At 41.4% G+C, this 18979-nt stretch overlaps 1 protein-coding gene across 7 annotated transcripts in view; it reads right to left on the bottom strand.

Moving 5' to 3' along the window:
• Window positions 1-18979, bottom strand: part of ptprz1a (protein tyrosine phosphatase receptor type Z1a) — a 79447-nt gene that overhangs the window by 44404 nt on the left and 16064 nt on the right. For all 7 annotated transcript variants that reach the window (XM_071459993.1, XM_071460001.1, XM_071459957.1 and 4 more), the window contains exons 2-3: window positions 6734-6796; window positions 120-299 (exon numbers count right to left, since the gene is read on the bottom strand). In XM_071459993.1, coding sequence (XP_071316094.1) covers window positions 120-299; window positions 6734-6796 — 243 coding nt within the window. The remainder of the gene's footprint in view (window positions 1-119; window positions 300-6733; window positions 6797-18979) is intronic.

Here is an 18979-nt window from a genome sequence, read left to right as displayed (position 1 = left end):
CTGTCTGCTGGTGCTGGGAGGACAGTGTACAGTGTGTTTACCACGAGCAGAGAGACACTAAAATGCTCCAGAGTGAGGGGAAGCGACCGCAGTCGACATCAACAGGTGATGGTTCTCACCGGTCTTGCCGTCGTTCTTGATGGTCGTCCTGTCGCTGGTCAGACTCTCCCAGCCGTCAAACTGCAGCTTCTGGTACTGCAGCTTCACCTGGGCCAGGTTCTCCTCGATGTTGATGGGAGACTGTTTGGCGTTGCTGCAAGATGGAAACTTCTTGGCCCAGTTGTTTTGGTTCAATGTTCCTGAAAAGCAAACAGACGCAGGAAGTGTTACCTTAATTGATGTAAACGAGGTGGAGGAAGTAATTGAACGTGACACCATTAAACTGCACCACAAACACGTCTCTCAAACACAGACTGAACATTATAACCTGTTGCATTAGTTTGAACTGGCTGCACCTAATAAACTGCCAACATACACATTGTTAAGGAGTAAATCAAACTGCCCATAAAAACACACTCATCAGCTGATTTATCAGGTTCACCTGCACAGTCCTATACAGGTGCTCTCTCACAGACTCTAATAATGATGTTAATTCAAGTATATGTGTCAGCAGTAAGGTCACAGTTAGTGATAGTGTTGTACTGGACTGTATTATATTAGATAAATGTGGATGTGAATATAATAAATGTAAATAAGGAGGATAAACACACACAAACACCAAATTTACACATTTCACATTATGAACTTTGCACAGGTAAAGTTTACAGCAGAACTGTTTTGAAGTATTGATGATATTGTGCCTTCATGAGCTGGACAAACTGATGAAGTCCAGACTTCTCTCTATGGCCAATAACAATGACGGCTCACAGGTGTGCTGAGAGCTAAGCTAACAAGGTAATAACCTCCAGCTGTTCTGCTGCACTCAGGCTTTCACTCTAATATCAGCTCACGTTTTCTCTTCTGAGGTCAAAGTCCAAGATTTTTCGATGTTCAGGCAGAGGTTTTGTGAAACGCAGCCTGCAGCGTTCTTCAACTGCTGCTGCTCACAGAAAGAGTTCAGCTTCAGGTTCCCTCTTTACTTTCCTACACAGAGAACAAGCTGACACAATGGATGACACATGGATGGAAAGTGTTACAGCCAGGAATACAAACTGATGTTCATTCATTCATTCATTCATTCTTTCACCAGTGTGTCAGCTGCACCTCAGCCTGAACAAAACAGATTTGAATCCAGCAGGTCACGTTCGTGTCAAACTGATCTACAGCCTCAGGCTTCGTGTTTTATTGGAAAAATAATCTGAGCAGCATGTGAGGTGAAATCAAAAACAGACAGTCCATGTTCTGCTCAAATATCCTGCTGCAGGACTACATGTGGATTTGTTCACATCTGCTCAGAGTTCCTCTCTTCACTCCATGTCTGAGGAGGTGAGACGCAGGCTGGGAGCTGCCGTTAACAGCAGCTTCTTGTGCCCTGATACATGATTTGGACTTTGCAGTCGACCAACCGGTGAAACACTGAGTCTACAGCTCTCTGGTGTCTCCTGCTTCCTCAAGGTTGCTCCATAATCTGAACCAGAGTGGTTATTATTGTAACTGTGACTTACACCCCTGCTTTTAACTCACAGCAAGAGGTTTTTCTAACCTTAACTACTGTAAAACACCCATTTGAACACAAACTATTAACTTTCCCCACAGCTAACCAAGTTGTTTTTGTGCCTATAACCAAACCTTAACCATCATCAGATCAGAATTCACTTTCATGTGCAGTTTAATTTGAAGGACTCATTGAATTACGTTTATAAAGTCAGCAGATACTTTTCAATCAAATTCCACCATTTGCTGCTTCTCCAAAGTAAAAGACAAACAGTTTTTCATTTGAATCCATTTTCCTGGAACTAAATTCATCATCAGGCTCCGTGTGATCGACTGCACAGGTCTGATGGATCAAAAGAAACAATAAACTGTTCCTCATGGGAGAATTATGTGTTCAAATGGATACACATACAATTTTGGATGATATCTGTGTGTTTGAAGACATTTATTATCTGTTAGTCAAAAGGTTGCAGTCTGTGGGAGTGTGCAGCTCCACCCGGGCGCCCTGGCCTCATCATTACAGTCGTTATTAAAACCTGTTTCCAGACAGTTCAATAATGAGTCGGATGTTTATATATAAATAAGACATAAATACATAAATAAGAAGAGCTGCTCCCACAGTGGCTTTAACTACAGTTAAGACCAATAATCATCCCTGAACTCATCTTTAGTGCCTGTGCTTTATTATTATCTATTCATTAATTTTATGACAGTTTCTGACTCTTTCCTCAGTGTAACTGTAAATCGGATGTTGCTCTAAACGACAGGCTTGGATCGATATTTGATAACATTGAATATATTTTGATTATTTCTCATGCATATTCTTGTATTTCATACTGTGAATTCTTGCGCATCCATATTGCAAATTGTACATTATATGTATTATTTCTTACATTTTTTATACTATTTTTTCACATTTTAATTGTAAATATTTTATTGAAAATTTATATGACTTGTTCTTGTCCTTGTTTTTGCTTCATCTTTCTTTATATTCTTATATTCTATTAGATTCTCTTCTTCTCTTATGTTTATTGTTATGCACCCAAACACCAAAGCTAATTCCTTATATGTAAAAATCTACTTGGCAATAAACCTGAGTCTGATCCTGATTTATATGTTATATTTCTCATGATATCAAAAATATTTTTTTTACAATTTGCACCTTCCCTGCTGCCAAGTCCGACCCTCATTTCACTGCTTTGCTCACTGTACATTGCACCTTAGCATGTGACAAATAAAACTTTAAACTGCTGTTCAGTGGGAGTGTCGCTTATACCTGAAAAATAAAATACAATAATGATGCATTAAATTAAAATTATAGTGCAGTTACAGTAACTATCTCACTAATCTTGAAGATGTTTGTACTTCACTCCTTTGTGCCAAATATGTGTTGTAGTGTTGTTTCGACCAGCTGGTATTTGTGTTTGTGAGCAGGTAGCCTACATCAGTGGTCATGTGACCCCCTGTCCTCACTCTGATTGGCTGCTGTGAGTTTTCTTCCTCCACAGGACAAAAAGCCCAACCAGGTCAGGCTTCTGGGTCAGGACGGATATTAGCATGTCAATGGAGATCTCACACACACACACACACACACACACACACACACACACACACACACACACACACACACACACACACACCACCATATTCAACCTTAAACACAGGATGTAGCAGAAACATGCAGCAGAATATTTAAAGACACTAGACCTGCAACTATCAGTTGATTAGTCAATCAAAAGACAACTATTGGGATAAGTGATCAATTGTTTCAGTCATTTTTAAACCAAAAATATCAAACACTTCACTACACTTCTGACATGTGAGAAAATGCTGCTTTCTAGGCCGTAGTTTATCGTAAATTTAATTTTGGGTTCAGGCTGTTGGTTGTCAAAACAACACATTCACATGGTACTTCGGTGTGGCCCAGGTGTGATCGGATCACGAGAGACGGATGTTAATACCTGGTCTGAACAGGGCATCTGTGGTCTAGGATATTCAATATATACATTATAATATTCAATAAATAATACTAATGACAAAATAAAACATTAGTAGCAAACTAATCCTTACCTCCAAGTTATTTTGCTTTAGTGCACTAAGTGAAGTATTATCTCCACACAAATACAAACCACACAAATATCCCGTTGTCGTACAGTGATTCAGACTTGGACTGGAGTTGGATGAGGATTTAGGGGAGTTATAGGCTGGAGCTATTACCACTACATACATGTAAGTCCTATATATGGGATGACTTGTCTGAAAACTTAATTTAATATGAAGCCTTGCTCATAGTTTCCGTGACTTTCTTGTTTTTAAAAGGATCATAAATGTAAATGTTCCTCTTGAACTCTGAATGTTTACATTTATATTTCACTTTGGCCTTGAGCAGCTGTAAAGGCAGAATTAGTTTCCACATTATGTCGGTATATAACACAAACAGTTTCAATTATTCTGTATTCTGAAGCTATATAATGTTTATACTTATTATTACTTAATGCTTATCATTCTCAGACTTATACAGACTTATATCAGTTTATACAAACAGCCAGGCGTATAAACAAAAGTTTATACGCCCTCCTCCGCTGTTTCCACCTGAAATCACTTCAGTCATCATCTTTTTTATTAAAGGTCCCATATTTATAAAGATTTTCATGTGTTTTTTGATTATAAAGCAGGTCTAGGTTCTGTATTAATACTGTGAAAGTATCAAAGCCTCAGAGAGGAGACGTAAAACTCCACTGAGATTGTTTGTGGTTCTTAAGACCACAAATATATCTTCTTCTGGATATCAACACTTCAAATTAAACACTAATAAAGTGTAAAATATGGGACCTTTAATTAATTAAATCAAATGTGAATGCCATCTTTAAAAAACATGAACACAGATGAAAGAAAACAACTTTAACTATATGCAGTGGGGAGCTCATAATGTTGGTGATAGCTGTCATAATCATATCAGCTCAAGTCATTAATAATTGATGATGTTCTAACTCCCTTACACTAAACATTCATTTACATTTTAAAGAGACTTGATATCAGTGTTTCTCTGTGAAGAGTTGGATCCACAACACAAACGATGAACATCTGTGTTTTAGCAGCTCATCAACACTAACTCTGATGTTTTTCCACCAAGAGAAACTGTTTTGTTTTACGGTTAAAAATTTGGAGCATGAACTCAACAGTTGACTGTAACTGATTAAAACAGGTTGATGTAAAACGTCCATGTGTTTGTTTTATCTACTCGACAGCCTGTGAACAGACAAGCGGTGAAACATCAGGTCACATCTGCTCCAGAGACCAGCAGTCTGAACACTGAAGACCACCAAAGATCTGGTTTACTGAGCTGAGTCCAACACGGCTTCTGATCAGAGAGATCAAATAACCTGTGTGTGTGTGTATGTGTGTGTGTGTGTGTGTGTGTGTTCTTATATCAACATCCAAATCCTAAAACGTGAGCAAAAGTGATAAAAATTGGATTCATGTGATTCCTAAATTATCAAATTAAAAATAATTCAACACGGTGCTGCTGCAGGGTCCAGGGTTCAGTCTCATGCTCAAAGGCACTAGGGCACAGTTTAAACAGGTGGGGTGGTGGAGAGCTGCAGCAGCAGATACAGGTTTAAATGTCTAGTGATGCCCAGTGTTTCCTTCTCAAGTTGGTTCATGTGATTTGTTTCACAGCACAACACAATTTAAGAGAAATGAGAAAGAAATCAGTTCATTATGGCCACAATATCAAACAGAAAAGATTAGACAACCTCCTGATCCTGGATGGATTACTACCAGGCACAGACCCAGGGGCCCATGAGGTCGAGGGTCCAGACTCCAAAGTCAATGAAATGACTACAGAGGCACAAACAACAACAAAGACAAACTAAACAACTTCACAATGACAACACACAGATGTAAAAGTAGAGACCGTCTCGTGATGGGATCACAGCAGCTGCTGAGCAGTCAGTGTCGATCACTACAGATCTGAATCGTGGCTAAAATAATTGATCAGGACACAAATATCTAAGATTTCCATATTTATTCACATCTCATTTCAAAAGTTCATCTGTTTGGATAAAATCAAATCAAATCCATATTTTCATCTAACACACACATGCTCAAAGCTTCATACACTACGTCACTATCATTCAAGATCAATGAGTTTGTTCTTTGAAGCACAGTATACACACACACACACACACACACACACACACACACATGCACACACGCACGTACACACACACACACACACATACACACACACACACATACACACTCACACACACACACACACACACACACACATACAAACACACACACATACAAACACACACACATACACACACAAATGGTAGCAGCTCTGACTTCAGCATCAAAGCAGAAACATTAAAGTCCTCACTGACCATCAGTGGAGCTGCAGCCAGCACGTCACACTACAGGACACACGCACGCACGCACGCACACACACACACACACACACACACACACACACACACGAAGCAACATAAGTTACTTCAAAAACCAACACAGGAGTTGTGTGAATATCATCAGCAGCTCTGACTCTGACCCTGACTCACAGACTGTGTAACAACACTGTGTAATAACACTGTGTGTACTGTTGTGTATTTATGTGACTTCCCATGAGCCCCCCTGCTGACCTGTTGTTCCTGCAGCTCCAGAGAGAAGCCTGGAGATGTAAAACTACACTGACATGATTTCTGGTTCTTAAAACTCTTAAAATGAGTAACTTCCTGAGCATAAAAAAAAATAAAATAAACTTTTCCAAGATTTGCATCTTCAGAAGCCACAAACAGCAGTGAAGTCAGAACGTGTTGAGAGACAAACTGACAAACTGTTTTTGCTCTTTTCATGGAGTTTGTTGACTACGAGTGACACCAGACTCCTTGTCCTTCAGTCTTGGTTCACAGGCAGCTAACGTACACACTGAGGAACTACATTCTGCCGGTCCTCACACTGCTGCAGCTACTGCAAAGAGGCAAACTGAACTGTGACAAACTAAACAGTGAGCTGCGGTAAAGTCACTCAACAGGAAAACCTCCTAACCTGCTGACTCATGACTGACTTATTCCAGTTTAAAGGCAGGGGGAGCGACGTGCAGCCTGCAGAGCATTGGATCAACTTCACTCACCTGCGTACGACCAGTCGATGTCCTCTGAGAACTTGCGTTGATTCCTGTAAGCATATCCGTCAGCTGCGGGAGACAGAGGGAGAAAGATGGTCATTTAAACTTGTTTATGTGGACAGATATTAACAGATTATTCATTACGCTGGATGTTCTCCGCTGAATCCTGGGAATCACTGCACTGATCTTTGAACATCTATGTAGAGTCACTGCACAGTTAAAGAACAGCACGAGACTAATCTAAAATTCAGAATAATGTTGAGTATAAGCGACTGGAACAGAAACAACAAAATAATCATTTGAAAATATAAAAATATTTACACATATAAAACATGATTTATTTGATGAAAGGCTTCAGATGAAGCTCGCTAATTGTAGCTTCAGGCGCTGTAAGGTTGTAAAAAGTTTTTACACAATCAGAGTTGTGAGACAAATGTCCCTTTAAATTCCTGAGCTGACAGGTTCATGAGTGGGTTGGACTTTAATGAGCTTTTATGATTTGATCTTATTTGATTTGCTGCTTCACACACAGTCTCTGCTGAGACTTTCACTGAACAGCTGCCAAACAAAACCACCAGCGTCAACACAAACTTTCAGCTCTCCTGCAGATGAAAAACAGCCGCGGGCTCCGTTAGACTCAAACAACAAAACCTGGAGCCGGAGAGAGTCAGTGAGTCGCTTCCAGCTGTAACACTGACCTCCTCTGTCATGAAGAGTTTTTATTTAGCTGCTGGAAATATTAAATCGAGCACCTGAAGGTTTTCAAATCTCAGGTTGGGCAGGTTTGACCACAGAGACGTATTATAAGAAAAAACTTCTGTTGGTGTCAAGTCGAAGGCTTTTCCACATCCTCTGACCTGGATGACTCAGATCCTCACAGACATGTTTAAATATCCAATACAACAACAACAACACAATCTGCAGCTTAAAAAGAGACACACAAACTGAGCTGTCACTTCTCTCACACAACGTTAACTAAATGATTAAATGATTTAAGTTCCCATATGATATAAACAGAGTTGTTCTGCTGCTGATACTGTCTGAAATACTGCATCAGGTATCAGCGACTGTGCAAGTCTGTGCTCTGATCTGATATCATGAAATTTATTAATAAACTTATAGTTTCACATGTGGATGAAACTGCATTTTTACTGGAAATCGATTCTTCTTTGCTGCTCTAAAACTGTAGCTTACACAGGAAGTTGTGCTGTGCAGCCACTGTTAGTATAGTAACAGTAATAATGGTTAATTCATCACAGTCTAGTGAACCAGCTCTGGGCCCCTGGTGTTGTCACGGCGGCTCAGTGACGTAGCTTAATAAGACATTTATTGATGTTCTTAGGTTCACTTGCTTTTCCAGCTATAACAAGAGTCCACTGCTCCCAGTTTCAAACAGTGACTGACAAAAGGGACCCACATGTGCCAGGGGCCACAGTTCCTGCACAGCCTCATGGGAATCACATTATTTCACGGCTCCAGAATGTTTAAACTTTCCAACCTAAAATCTGTCAATCAGAACCAGATTCATTTCTCAGCCCTGGAGGTTGCTGCTTGGTCAGAACACGTCGTGGTGGAGATGCAGAAAAAGTCACATCCGTCTGCATGAAGTGCTGCTGCAGGGAAACTGACTGCCGCGACTGCAGAAACCCTCAACTTCTCTCTGTACATACAAAGTCAATACAGTGTTTTCACAGCAAGTTCACATCTGTAAGACACTAACATATTCACAGTACATTTCAGTGTTGTGTTTTTAAAGGATGCAACATTAAAGGGTCACATCCTGTTTACAAGCTTTTTGCTTCATATTCGTCTTATTTCAATGTTATTTCTAATGATCCTGAGGAAACACGATAAAGTTGTTCTTTAAAGTGTTGCTTGTGGAACACTTGCAACCAGGAAGTAGTTGTACTCTGCTCCACCTTTTTGATCATATGTGGATATTTTGGCTCAAAACAACCAAACCTGTGAAAAGCAATTAGCCCAAACTCCCTCACTAGTTTCCAGCACCATCTACAAGATCGATGCTTTACCCACAGCTCACTGATCAACAACACCCCCCCCCCCCCCCCCCCAAAACCTTCCTAACTTCCTCTGGACCTCGCCAACTAGCTCGGACCACTCGGGCTCTCAGTCATGTCCATAATGAGATCCTGTCAGGAGGTGACATCATTAACCCGAGCGGCTGTCCAGGCATCTGTCACATTAATGAAGTGGAGCCGTTGGAGAACAACACCTCATTACCATCACAGAGCGCCGAGGGCCCGACTGAGAGACAAAGAGCGAGAGGTCACGTGACACGAAGAGGAAATAAAGTGACATGATGAGGTGTGTGTTTATGAGCAGGGAGAAATGTTGGGAATTCACTGATGGAATTGAAACAGGATCAACATGCACTTTATTAAAGGTGTCTGCTCATTATGTTTAAAGGTCCTGCGCCAGGCATCAGATCACAGGAGCTGTGAACGCTGCCCGAGGGAGTGCTCACAAATTTCAAGCACCTATATTCAATTTTATGGAAAGTTCAGAAAACACAACCATCAAAACAACTGAGGATGGTTTGATTTTTTCAGGAATATGGTGAGAAATTTTAAAGTTTTTTCCTAAGCCAGCCAATCACAGTAAAGTATCAGTCATAATCCTGTTTCTGGAAAAGGTTCTACAGTTTGAGGGGAACGTCCAGTTAATGCAGCGTTACAGCTCAACGGGTTTTAACTGGTCAGTTCAGTAGTTTGGTCCACAGTGAAATATCTCAACAGCTATTGGATGGATTAAATGGATTGTTTATCCTCAGGCAGAATTGTAATAACCTTGGTGATCCCTTAACTTTCATCTAGCACAGTCATCAATATTGCAAACATGAGTGATCAATACAACAAAAAAAACTAGATTCACCCACTCATGGTTGTTTCCCTCAACCAACCCATCAAGTTCAGTTTAATTCAAACAAATGACTCTGCATGACCTTTAAAAGAAAATATACATGATACATACAGTAGCCAACATGTAAACACATGGAGCTTGTATCTATGTCACAGTGCTGCGGTTTACCACACAACCACGGCTAATCATCAATATCCACTGCAGTTAAAAGAGGAAGATATAGATCAGAAAAGAAGCTGCTGGTCACGAGCATCATGACATTAGTTTTCATGGCAGCGCAGCGGCACACGAGCCAATGAGCATCAAGTGCAGCATCAGTTTAGCTCAGGTCCTGCAGTTCAGAGACGTCCTCTTTTTCTATTCCATGCATTCTGCTTCCTCGACAAAACACAGAGCCTCTGGAAACAACAAAGACTGAAGTATCAAAGCCTCAGTCCACAGAGAAATGCACACAGCCTGTATTCAGAAACTGAGCCTTAAAACCAGTCGTCAGCACTTCTGGAACTTTGTGATGTCACAACAAAGCAGTCGCCACCCTCAGCGACGCCCCAAGCCCCGCCCACCTGGACCCACCATCCAACCTTGTAGGATTTGGTTTCTCTGAATGTTTACCTGAAATCTGCTATAATTTTATTCACTGACTCAGAAAACAGTTAGCCAATCAGAGGCTCAGAGCCTCTCCTCTGATTGGTTCATCAGACTGCTGTTACTAGAGCTCCAGAGAGAAGCCTGAGAGAGGAAATGTAAAACTACACCGAGATGTTTTTTGTGTCTTAAAACCAGAAATATATCTTCTGATGGAGATCAACACAATAAATAAACAATAAAACAAAGGAAAAGTGTAGAATATGGGACCTTTAATGCTACAAAGCAGCTCTATCATGAAATGCTTTTCTCAGGTTGGTGTGGTAGAACTTGACTGGTCTGCATGGAGCTCCGACTTTAACCCCACCCAACGACCTCTGGGATGAATTGAAACTCAGAGCCAGAGTTTACCAGCATATAGTTGGTCCTTTGTCCTGATGTTCCATTATCAATGAAGCGACAAGCTAAGAAACACAATCATCACAGAGTAAGACGCCAAAATGACAAGAAAAGCAACAAAAGTGCAGAGGAAGGAGCAACACATGCCTCCTCCACATGACTCACTATTTTGTCAGTGTTACACACATTCATGCTGTCGGAGGGTTTACAGCCTCTTTTCTAGATTACATTTCATGACCCCACCTGGTTGTGGTCTGTTCAGTCTTAGTCGGCAGTAAATTAGGAGATGAGGAGTCCTGCTGTGCGGTGTTGATTCCCTCTGAGCTCTGGATGATAGCGGTCTAATCCAGGATTACATGTTTGACAGTCTGGGGCAGCGACTCCGGTTCTGCTCCTCAGCACAAAGACGCTCACACAGGATGTAAAGTTCTCATGTGAAGCAGGTGTTTTCCAGGCAGGCTGCCAGTAATCTGACTGCTTTAAGACCAGAGTAGCTGCTTTAGATTAAGAGTTTATGAGTAAAGAGGAAATCACAATCACTGTGAAAGTTTGGATCTGATGGGCTTTAAAACTTCCTGCAGAGGAACTTCAGAGCACACGGAGTGACTTTCCACATGGGTCATAAATCTTTTGTTTTTCAACCAGGAAACAAGATGACGTGGCCTGGACATAGAAAAAAAACTTTTAAAAATTATTGATGATATTTGTGCTGAACTGCATGTCCATGCTGCTGCTGTTAAACGAACTGTGAGACGAGAACTCAACTTTAACCATAATGTTCCTCACAGTGTTTCACACATCTCCTGGAGTTTTAAATTAAAATTTGCAAGTTCACAACAGAGTCATGATCACAAAATGGACCTAAATTAAAAAAAAAGTTTTTATTGCCTTGTGATGAAGATGAAAGTTTTGCTGATTCTGACTCGTCATCACCAGAGAAGCATCTCCCAGCATCATTATGAATTAAAGTGAATAACAGACAGTGCAGGACCCTGTGAAGGTCTGAAGAGCAAAATGTTGTGTTGATGTGACCGATTATTGCTCAGTTTCTCACAGTTCAATGATTTCACCTTTGCTCTCCACCTCTCACCTGCTTCATACATGGAGCTCTGTTCAGTCTGGTTGGACCAGGGAGGTGCAACGTCTGCTGCCTCTGGTTTTACCTTATTCAACTTCTGATTTTTCAGGGACTCGACTTTCCTGTGAAACATTCTGCAGATTGAGTCTTTCCTGCGGGAGAACAAAGCTGTTCTTGTTCTTCTGGTCCAGTGGAACATCGCAGCACCGTCCACTCATCCATGTCATTTCAGTTAAAGTGTAGAAAGTTTAATCCCTGAATCTAAACATGATGGAGATCCAGCAGAGAAGACTCCCGCCTTCTGTTTCTGAGGGATAAAGGACTGACAGAGCACCAAAGTGGAACTAAACCTCCTGATGAGGCAGAAACTCACTCCCTGCCACTTTCCCATGAATCATTGCATGACCATAAGTGGAGAGTGAATGTGATTTACTGCAGCACATTCCAGCTGTGTTACAGCTCCCGCCGGCCTGCTGCAGCAATAAAGACACAATCAGGGCCGTTCGTTTCTCTTGTCCTGATGTGTCTTTGCAGTCGCCTCGCTCTGGTGGCCTCATTCACTCTGCCGCTTTCACTTTATCGACCTCTAACACTCGGGCTGTGGCAGGGTCGTGACCTCTAGTTTAAAGGTCAGAGGGGAGAAGTTCAAGTAACAAGAAGCAGCTTTTATTTCCTGAAGCAGAGAGGTGAGGATGTTTCTGCCTCGTCATCACCTCAGTTCATCTGTCTCGCCAACACTTTGGTCCAGAACAAAACATCTCAGCTGCTACTGTCGTGAAATTTATGTTCACCATCTACAAGGATGAGCTCTAATGATTTTGGTGACCCCTGGTGAATCCTGGGATGTAGGCTGACAGGAACATCGTTACTTTACTGGACGTATCTGCTGATAAATCAAACTATTGGACAAGTTAAAAGTTTGACCTGATGATGGCACTAAACGAGAAATTAGGGGTCACCAAAGTCTTTATCATTCTTCCTTAAGGGAGTAGGAATGATTTCATCAAACGTCATGACAAATCCATCCAATAGTTGTCAAGAGATTTCACAAAAAAATAAATAAAATAATATCAACTTCTACAGGAAGAGTTGGGGATTCATTATGAATTCCACAAGTTGTTAGGATTCATCCTCTGTGGACCATGAACGTCTGAACCACATTTCACGTCAGTTCATCCAATGGTTGTTCAGATATTTGAGTCTGGACCAAAGCAGCAAACCGGTCGACTGACACACGTCACCATCCCTCAAACCAAACACACAAAGACAGAGGAGAGAGGTCGTGGACGTTTCCCTCCTCCTGCCGTTTGTCCCTCTGTGACCTCGGAGCGTCAGGTGGGTCAGGACAGACAGGAAGCTGCGAGCTCTGCCTCTGTTAAGGTGGAAATGGAAACCAGACAGTGTAAACAGCAGCTCTGACATGAAACACCTGCCTGCAGCGAGGCTGTGTTACAGTCTGTGTGTGTGTGTGTTTGCACTCTGCATGAATGTGTGTGTGTGTGTGTGTTTGGCAAGTTTACAAGGACGATCTTCCAGCGTGAGGATGTTTTTGTTAAGTAATTTATGTGTCTTCTATCCTTCTCCCTCTGTCAGTGTAAAGTTTGATCAGTTTTATCATCTGAGCTCATCTTTCCCGTCCATGTTCTGGCTCTGGCTTCTTCAAGAGTCAGCGATGTGCAGCGACGTGAGGGAGTCAGGTTTACATCAGCACCGGTTTCCTCTCTGAGCTGCAGGGAAGACACGACTCATCCGACGTGCACACATCAAACGCTGCAGGTTTCAGTTACAGACCACACCGGCGTCGTGACGACACCTGACACGAGTTGGGGCTGAAAACCTTTTGTGACAGTGACGACAAAGAAAACACACCTGCTCATTCTGTCACAAAGTGTCTGTGATCACCTCAGCCACAATGTGTTCCACAAGTTAATATGAGTCTGTCTTCCTGGAAACAGCTCAGACGTTGGATCTCGACCCTCTGACTTTGTTACTGTGTGTTTGTTAAAATTATTCAATGTTATCTATAGGACTATTTGTGCCCATCAAACTGGAACATCCCAGCAGCTGTTGTTGGATGTTTTGCTGCTGAAAGCTGAAAGGTTGTGATGATGGAGGGTTACCTCTTGTACTGATAACCCACTCTTACATATTTATTTATGTGGGTTTTAAAGTTATAATCTGTAACTTTGTCACATTAAAATGTCTAAAAACAACTAGACCTATGTTAGATATGGTGTTGAGTTGTCTTCCTACATTATCACAAATGTTTGCATCAATTCTCAAACCAGAGAAATCTGTGTGTTTATTGAAATTATTATTATTATTACTCAACAATTTTTTGATGAATTAAATTGTCGGAGGTACTGAGGGGAATCTCCGTGACATTAAATCATGTTTTTCTACACAATGAGGTTGGTGTTTGTTGCCCTCTAAAGTAAAAGTTTCCTGTTGTCGATGATCTGATACATAATTACTGGAGCAAAGAATCTGAGGAAGAAAAAGTTTTGCTAAAGGAGCGAAATCAGCAGCAAGAAGAGAAAAGCTGATTTAAGATGAACGAAGGGAAGGAAGTGAAGATGGGAGGGTGACTGAGGAGGAGAAGGGGGGCGGTGTAATTCAGGTCTTGAGGGCAGAAAGGGGGGTTGGGGGGGAACATGCTTATGTTCTACTGGAAAAGAGTGAATGAGTAGAATAGATTCTATGGGGAACTCTTGCTCAGCGTCTGTGCGGAGAGAAAAAGACCACAACTGTGTCAGTGTGTTTATTCAGCGGAGAGTGGCCGGCTCGGCGCTCCGGTCTGTGGGAGACTCGCTGCCTCCAGCCGGACGCTGAATAAGAGGATTAACCGAGCCCTGGGAGAGCCGGGACGTCCACAGGGCTGCGGGGGTGAGAACCGGTGCCCATGCCAGAATATGTGACAACCCCACCCTCCCCCAACTACCCCAACATCCACCCGAATCCCTGCCCCTCTGCTCCTGATGCCAGGGGGACCAGGGTCTGAGGAGGGAGGGGTGGTGGGGTGGTGGTTTGATTAATACCAACCGCTAAGATTGGAAAGGCTAGGGCAGGTTAATCTGTGGACAGGCTGGGCTTTTATTTGTGGTGGCACCACACCAGTGTGGTCTTAGCTCTTTAACTACACATTTTCCAGATATAGTGAGTTCATTTCCTTCCCTCCTTCCAGACAGCCACTGGTTCAATTTCTCATTTCTATGGAAATCAGCTTGTAGGGACTCGAATCCTCTTGTAGAGAGATTATCCATTACACTTTAGTCACCTATCTATGGACTGATTAGGCAAATGGAAGTTGAATTAGCCTGATAATCAGACCTGAGTTAGTGTTTTGTTTGACTACGTTGTGTTACATTCAGCTTATTTCCAGTTTCGATAGTGGACTGGTTTGTTTTACTTGAACCAGTTCATGGAAAGTTTAGCAGGTAGTTGGTCAAAAACCAATGTATTGGAAATTAAATTAAAATTTTGACCTGATGATGGTGCTAAAGGAGGAGTCAGAGGATCATGTATTTATTATAATTTATCCTGCACAGGAAATAAATGTCTGCACAAAATTTCATCTATCCAATGGCTGTTAGGACATTTCAATCTGGATCAGCGGTGCAACCCAACAGTCCCAATCCCAAGTCGTTGAAGAACCCATGATTTGTCCCCAACCTATGCCCTTGAGGTCCTTCATTGTTTTTGTTAGGTTTAATATGATATTTTACTAATTAGAGTCAATAAGGTGACACCTCTAAGCCAAGAAGATGTCACCAGTAAAATGCCTTTGGTTACTGATTAAGATTCAGTGTTAGGACCACTGCTGAAGTCCCGGTGAAGAAGGTGGGATGTGTAACCAGTGAGGGCGCAAGCTCTACCTGGCAGACCGAACCCGGGGCAGAAATATTCCCTCATTATCCCTGTGGATGGGACGATGAGTCTGAACAGCTGGAGTGTGTTAGGCTTCAGAGGTCTGACCGCGAGCCTGTTCTGTCAGCAGACTGAAAACCACTGCTGTCATAACATCTCCACTGAAGCTACTGTACAAGTCCTGCTCCAGCATTTCATCTGGTATCAAGACTGGTTTTTGTCACTAACCTCCAACCATCCACTTCTGGGCCTCTCGTGGAGGAGCATAAATCTCCTGATGCAGCAGATTGAGTCTGTAGATCTGTTCAGTTCTCAGTCAAAGTGTAAACTCTCACAATGAGACACACTTCAGATCTTTATTAGACCTGACAGACCAAGCACAACTCTGTCAGAGCTACTAAAACAAAGCTGGACTGTGGACTATAGGTATTTATTACCTTTAGAGTTTGTCTAAAACTTCCTGTCAGTGAGGTCTCTGACTTTGACTGATGCTCAGCCCAAAAAGGCGCAAATTAAGGTTTTACAACTTATATCTGTTTCCAGTTTGGCTAAAAGCCCTCAGACTCTGTTTGTGCAGTCACTGCTCTCTGCCTCTGTAAGACAGGAAAGCCTCAACGTGTCTTATCTCCTGATCCAAAATGTTTTTTACAGTTAAAACAACTATTTAGATTGTAGTGCAGCAAAGAGCTACACTGGCTTTGGGTTTAACCTCGGAGAGCAGATAGTGATTCATCAAAGTGCTCCTCCTACTAGATTTATACACAGCAGATCTTCCATAAAAAGCCAGAAGTCCAGTATAAGACCCGCCAGCTGCAGGCATTAGACAAATGAAAAGTCCAATCTACCTAAAAATCCCCAGTGTTAACACTTTACACAGGGCAGAACCGGCTGTGGAAAACTAAACTCATCAGCTGAGCAGAGGCGTCTGGGTTGATGTTTCCCCCTTCAATCAGCTGCTCTCATCTTTCCCTTTTAACTATAAATGGCAAAGAACAAAAGCTATGGATTATCTACGGGTACGAGTCCACCAGCCCTAAAAGGAAGCTGAAACATGAAAGACGCGGAGCTGCTGAGAGGATGATTTCACATGAAACATGCACGCCAGGAATGAAGGCAGGAAAACAGACTCCAGGAACTCAGCGGAGATTAAAAAATCACCTTCAGTTCGTCATCTGAGTAGAACTGATTATAAAAATCGGTTTTTCTCTTTAAAAAAATCTTTAAAATCTTTTAAATCTTTTAAAAAAAAACAAGGTTTTCAGTTGATTAGAACAGAAACAAGCATCTGGGATATTTATTTAAGAAAAACGAAAATATTTAAGGAAACTAATCAGAGTAAGGCAGGTGGAGGTGGAGACAGAACTTCAGTACAGTAAATATGCTACTGAAACCTGTTTAATACAACATCGACCGTAGCTACTGTCTGATGAAATCTGGAAAATATCTGATTTCTGAAGAGGTTTACAATCCACACATCCAACATCTGAAGCGTTTCTGGAGCGCTGTCGATGTCCGTCACTCACAGATGTTTCAACAGATGTATGAATCCACACAATCTGAGAGATCCATCACAAACAGTTTGTATCAGCTGCAGTTTTTCTGCATCAGCCTGAGACATGACGTCTCTTTCTCTGGAGGCAGGTTTTGTGATGCTACCTCAGAGATAAGGATGATTTCTGACCTGTAAGGTGCTCTACAAGGAGAGAGAAGCTACATGAGAATCACAGTTTCTGCTCCATCAACAAGAATTTTGGTTTTGTTCTTGTTGAGCTGCAATAATTTGTGGGACATTGTTTCAGTATTATGAAGCATGAGGTAACATGTAAACAGCAGTGTAGCCAGTATTGACCCGAGGGATCCCACACGTGATTGTCTGTTAAGTACTGAGCCAGAAAGTCCAAAGCACTTCTCAAGCCTTTCAGTTAGGATCAATAATATTCCTAAAGAATGGGATTTTAGTTAATTGACCAGCAATCAGTGATAATTATGAGGGATTACAGGAGCTTGGGGAAATGTAATCTCCACAAAAAAAATAGTCAAATAAAATAGTCAAATACTGCAGGTGTCAGTGAGAATCACCTTCACATCTTTACTTTTTATTATATTAATGTCACTTCCAAGTTTTTGATTAACTATGGGAACCAGATGAATGATTTGGAAAATAAAGGTTTTGCATAAAAAAACTAAAGATACAAGTTCATTTTTTGTTCATGTACGTGGATGTGAATCATTTCTGTTTATTTCATTTTGTTAATTAAAATTCAGAATCTCTGTTCAGTTTCTTGACTTTTTTCTGTTTATTGTAATTTACTTAAATTACTAAAATATCTGGCTATGGAGGCCCCTGAGGACAAAATACATACAAGGGAAAATTACAAACATAACTACCACCCTCCCATGATGGGGAAAGAGCACATGACCGTGACATCATATAATGTGAACACTTCAGAGGCGTGTCGTTGTGAACCTCACAGGCTGAACTTGGCCTCCTGTTGTCAGTCGACACACTCGCTTCTGTGAGAGTGTGTGTTCATGGTTTTGACTTTTAACTGCAGTGAAACGTCTCTGGTCAACATCTTCCAACACCAGCTTCACTGCACTGAACTGTGATAAGACTGAACAGCTCTCTGACAGCAGCGTGTGTGTGTGTGTGTGTGTGTGTGTGTGTGTATGTGTGTGTGTGCACTCATGTGTGACCTGTATCTGTGGTCAGAAACAAATGATCTGTCCCAGGGGGAGAGCTGATGAATAATGGATCTGACCGTCTACAGTTTCCATCACTCTGAGCTGCAGCCAAACACTCAGCCTCCATGTTAGTTTACAGTCTGCTCTGTTTTATTCTCTTTGGCTCCAGCTCAACAATAAGCAGGTTTTTTTTCGTCTCCTGCTCCAACCAATCAGCAGCAAGCATCATATCTGTCCCATCATCCTCAGTCAACACATATGAGTTAACTTAACATTTGTCTCATTGATTGAAGAAACATGTTGATATGAGAGACGTTACTTCTGCAGAGAAATGAGTCTCAGTAATGGTGACAAATGGATATAATGTGATTGATAAATAATCACATTATTTACAATTGTACAATCTGTTGTTGATTTATGTGGTTCACAAATGTTCACATTCCACAAACACATACTAAACTATGCAAATGTCAAAGTATTTTACAAATAAATACAACACAACTTGAATAAATATCAGTATTTCATAGATTTCAGTAAATACTAAACAAATACCCTTCAAACTGAAACACTGTTCAATTTTATAGTCGTTAAAGTCATGTCTGCACTCACACCTGTGTAACCTTACATTAACTCACAGTGAAATAAATGTAACTATATACTGACTGTAAAGGATCATTTATCTACTATAAGTTTCAAGTCTCTACAATCTACTAATAGCCATTCCAATTTATCCATATCAGTATTTCTACTGAGTAGTA

This window comes from Trachinotus anak, unplaced genomic scaffold (assembly GCF_046630095.1).
Source record: "Trachinotus anak isolate AG129_WGS33_773 ecotype Australia unplaced genomic scaffold, CSIRO_AGI_Tana_v1 ptg000002l, whole genome shotgun sequence".
Taxonomy (NCBI): Eukaryota; Metazoa; Chordata; class Actinopteri; order Carangiformes; family Carangidae; genus Trachinotus; species Trachinotus anak.
This window is presented reverse-complemented; position numbering and strand designations above follow the sequence as displayed.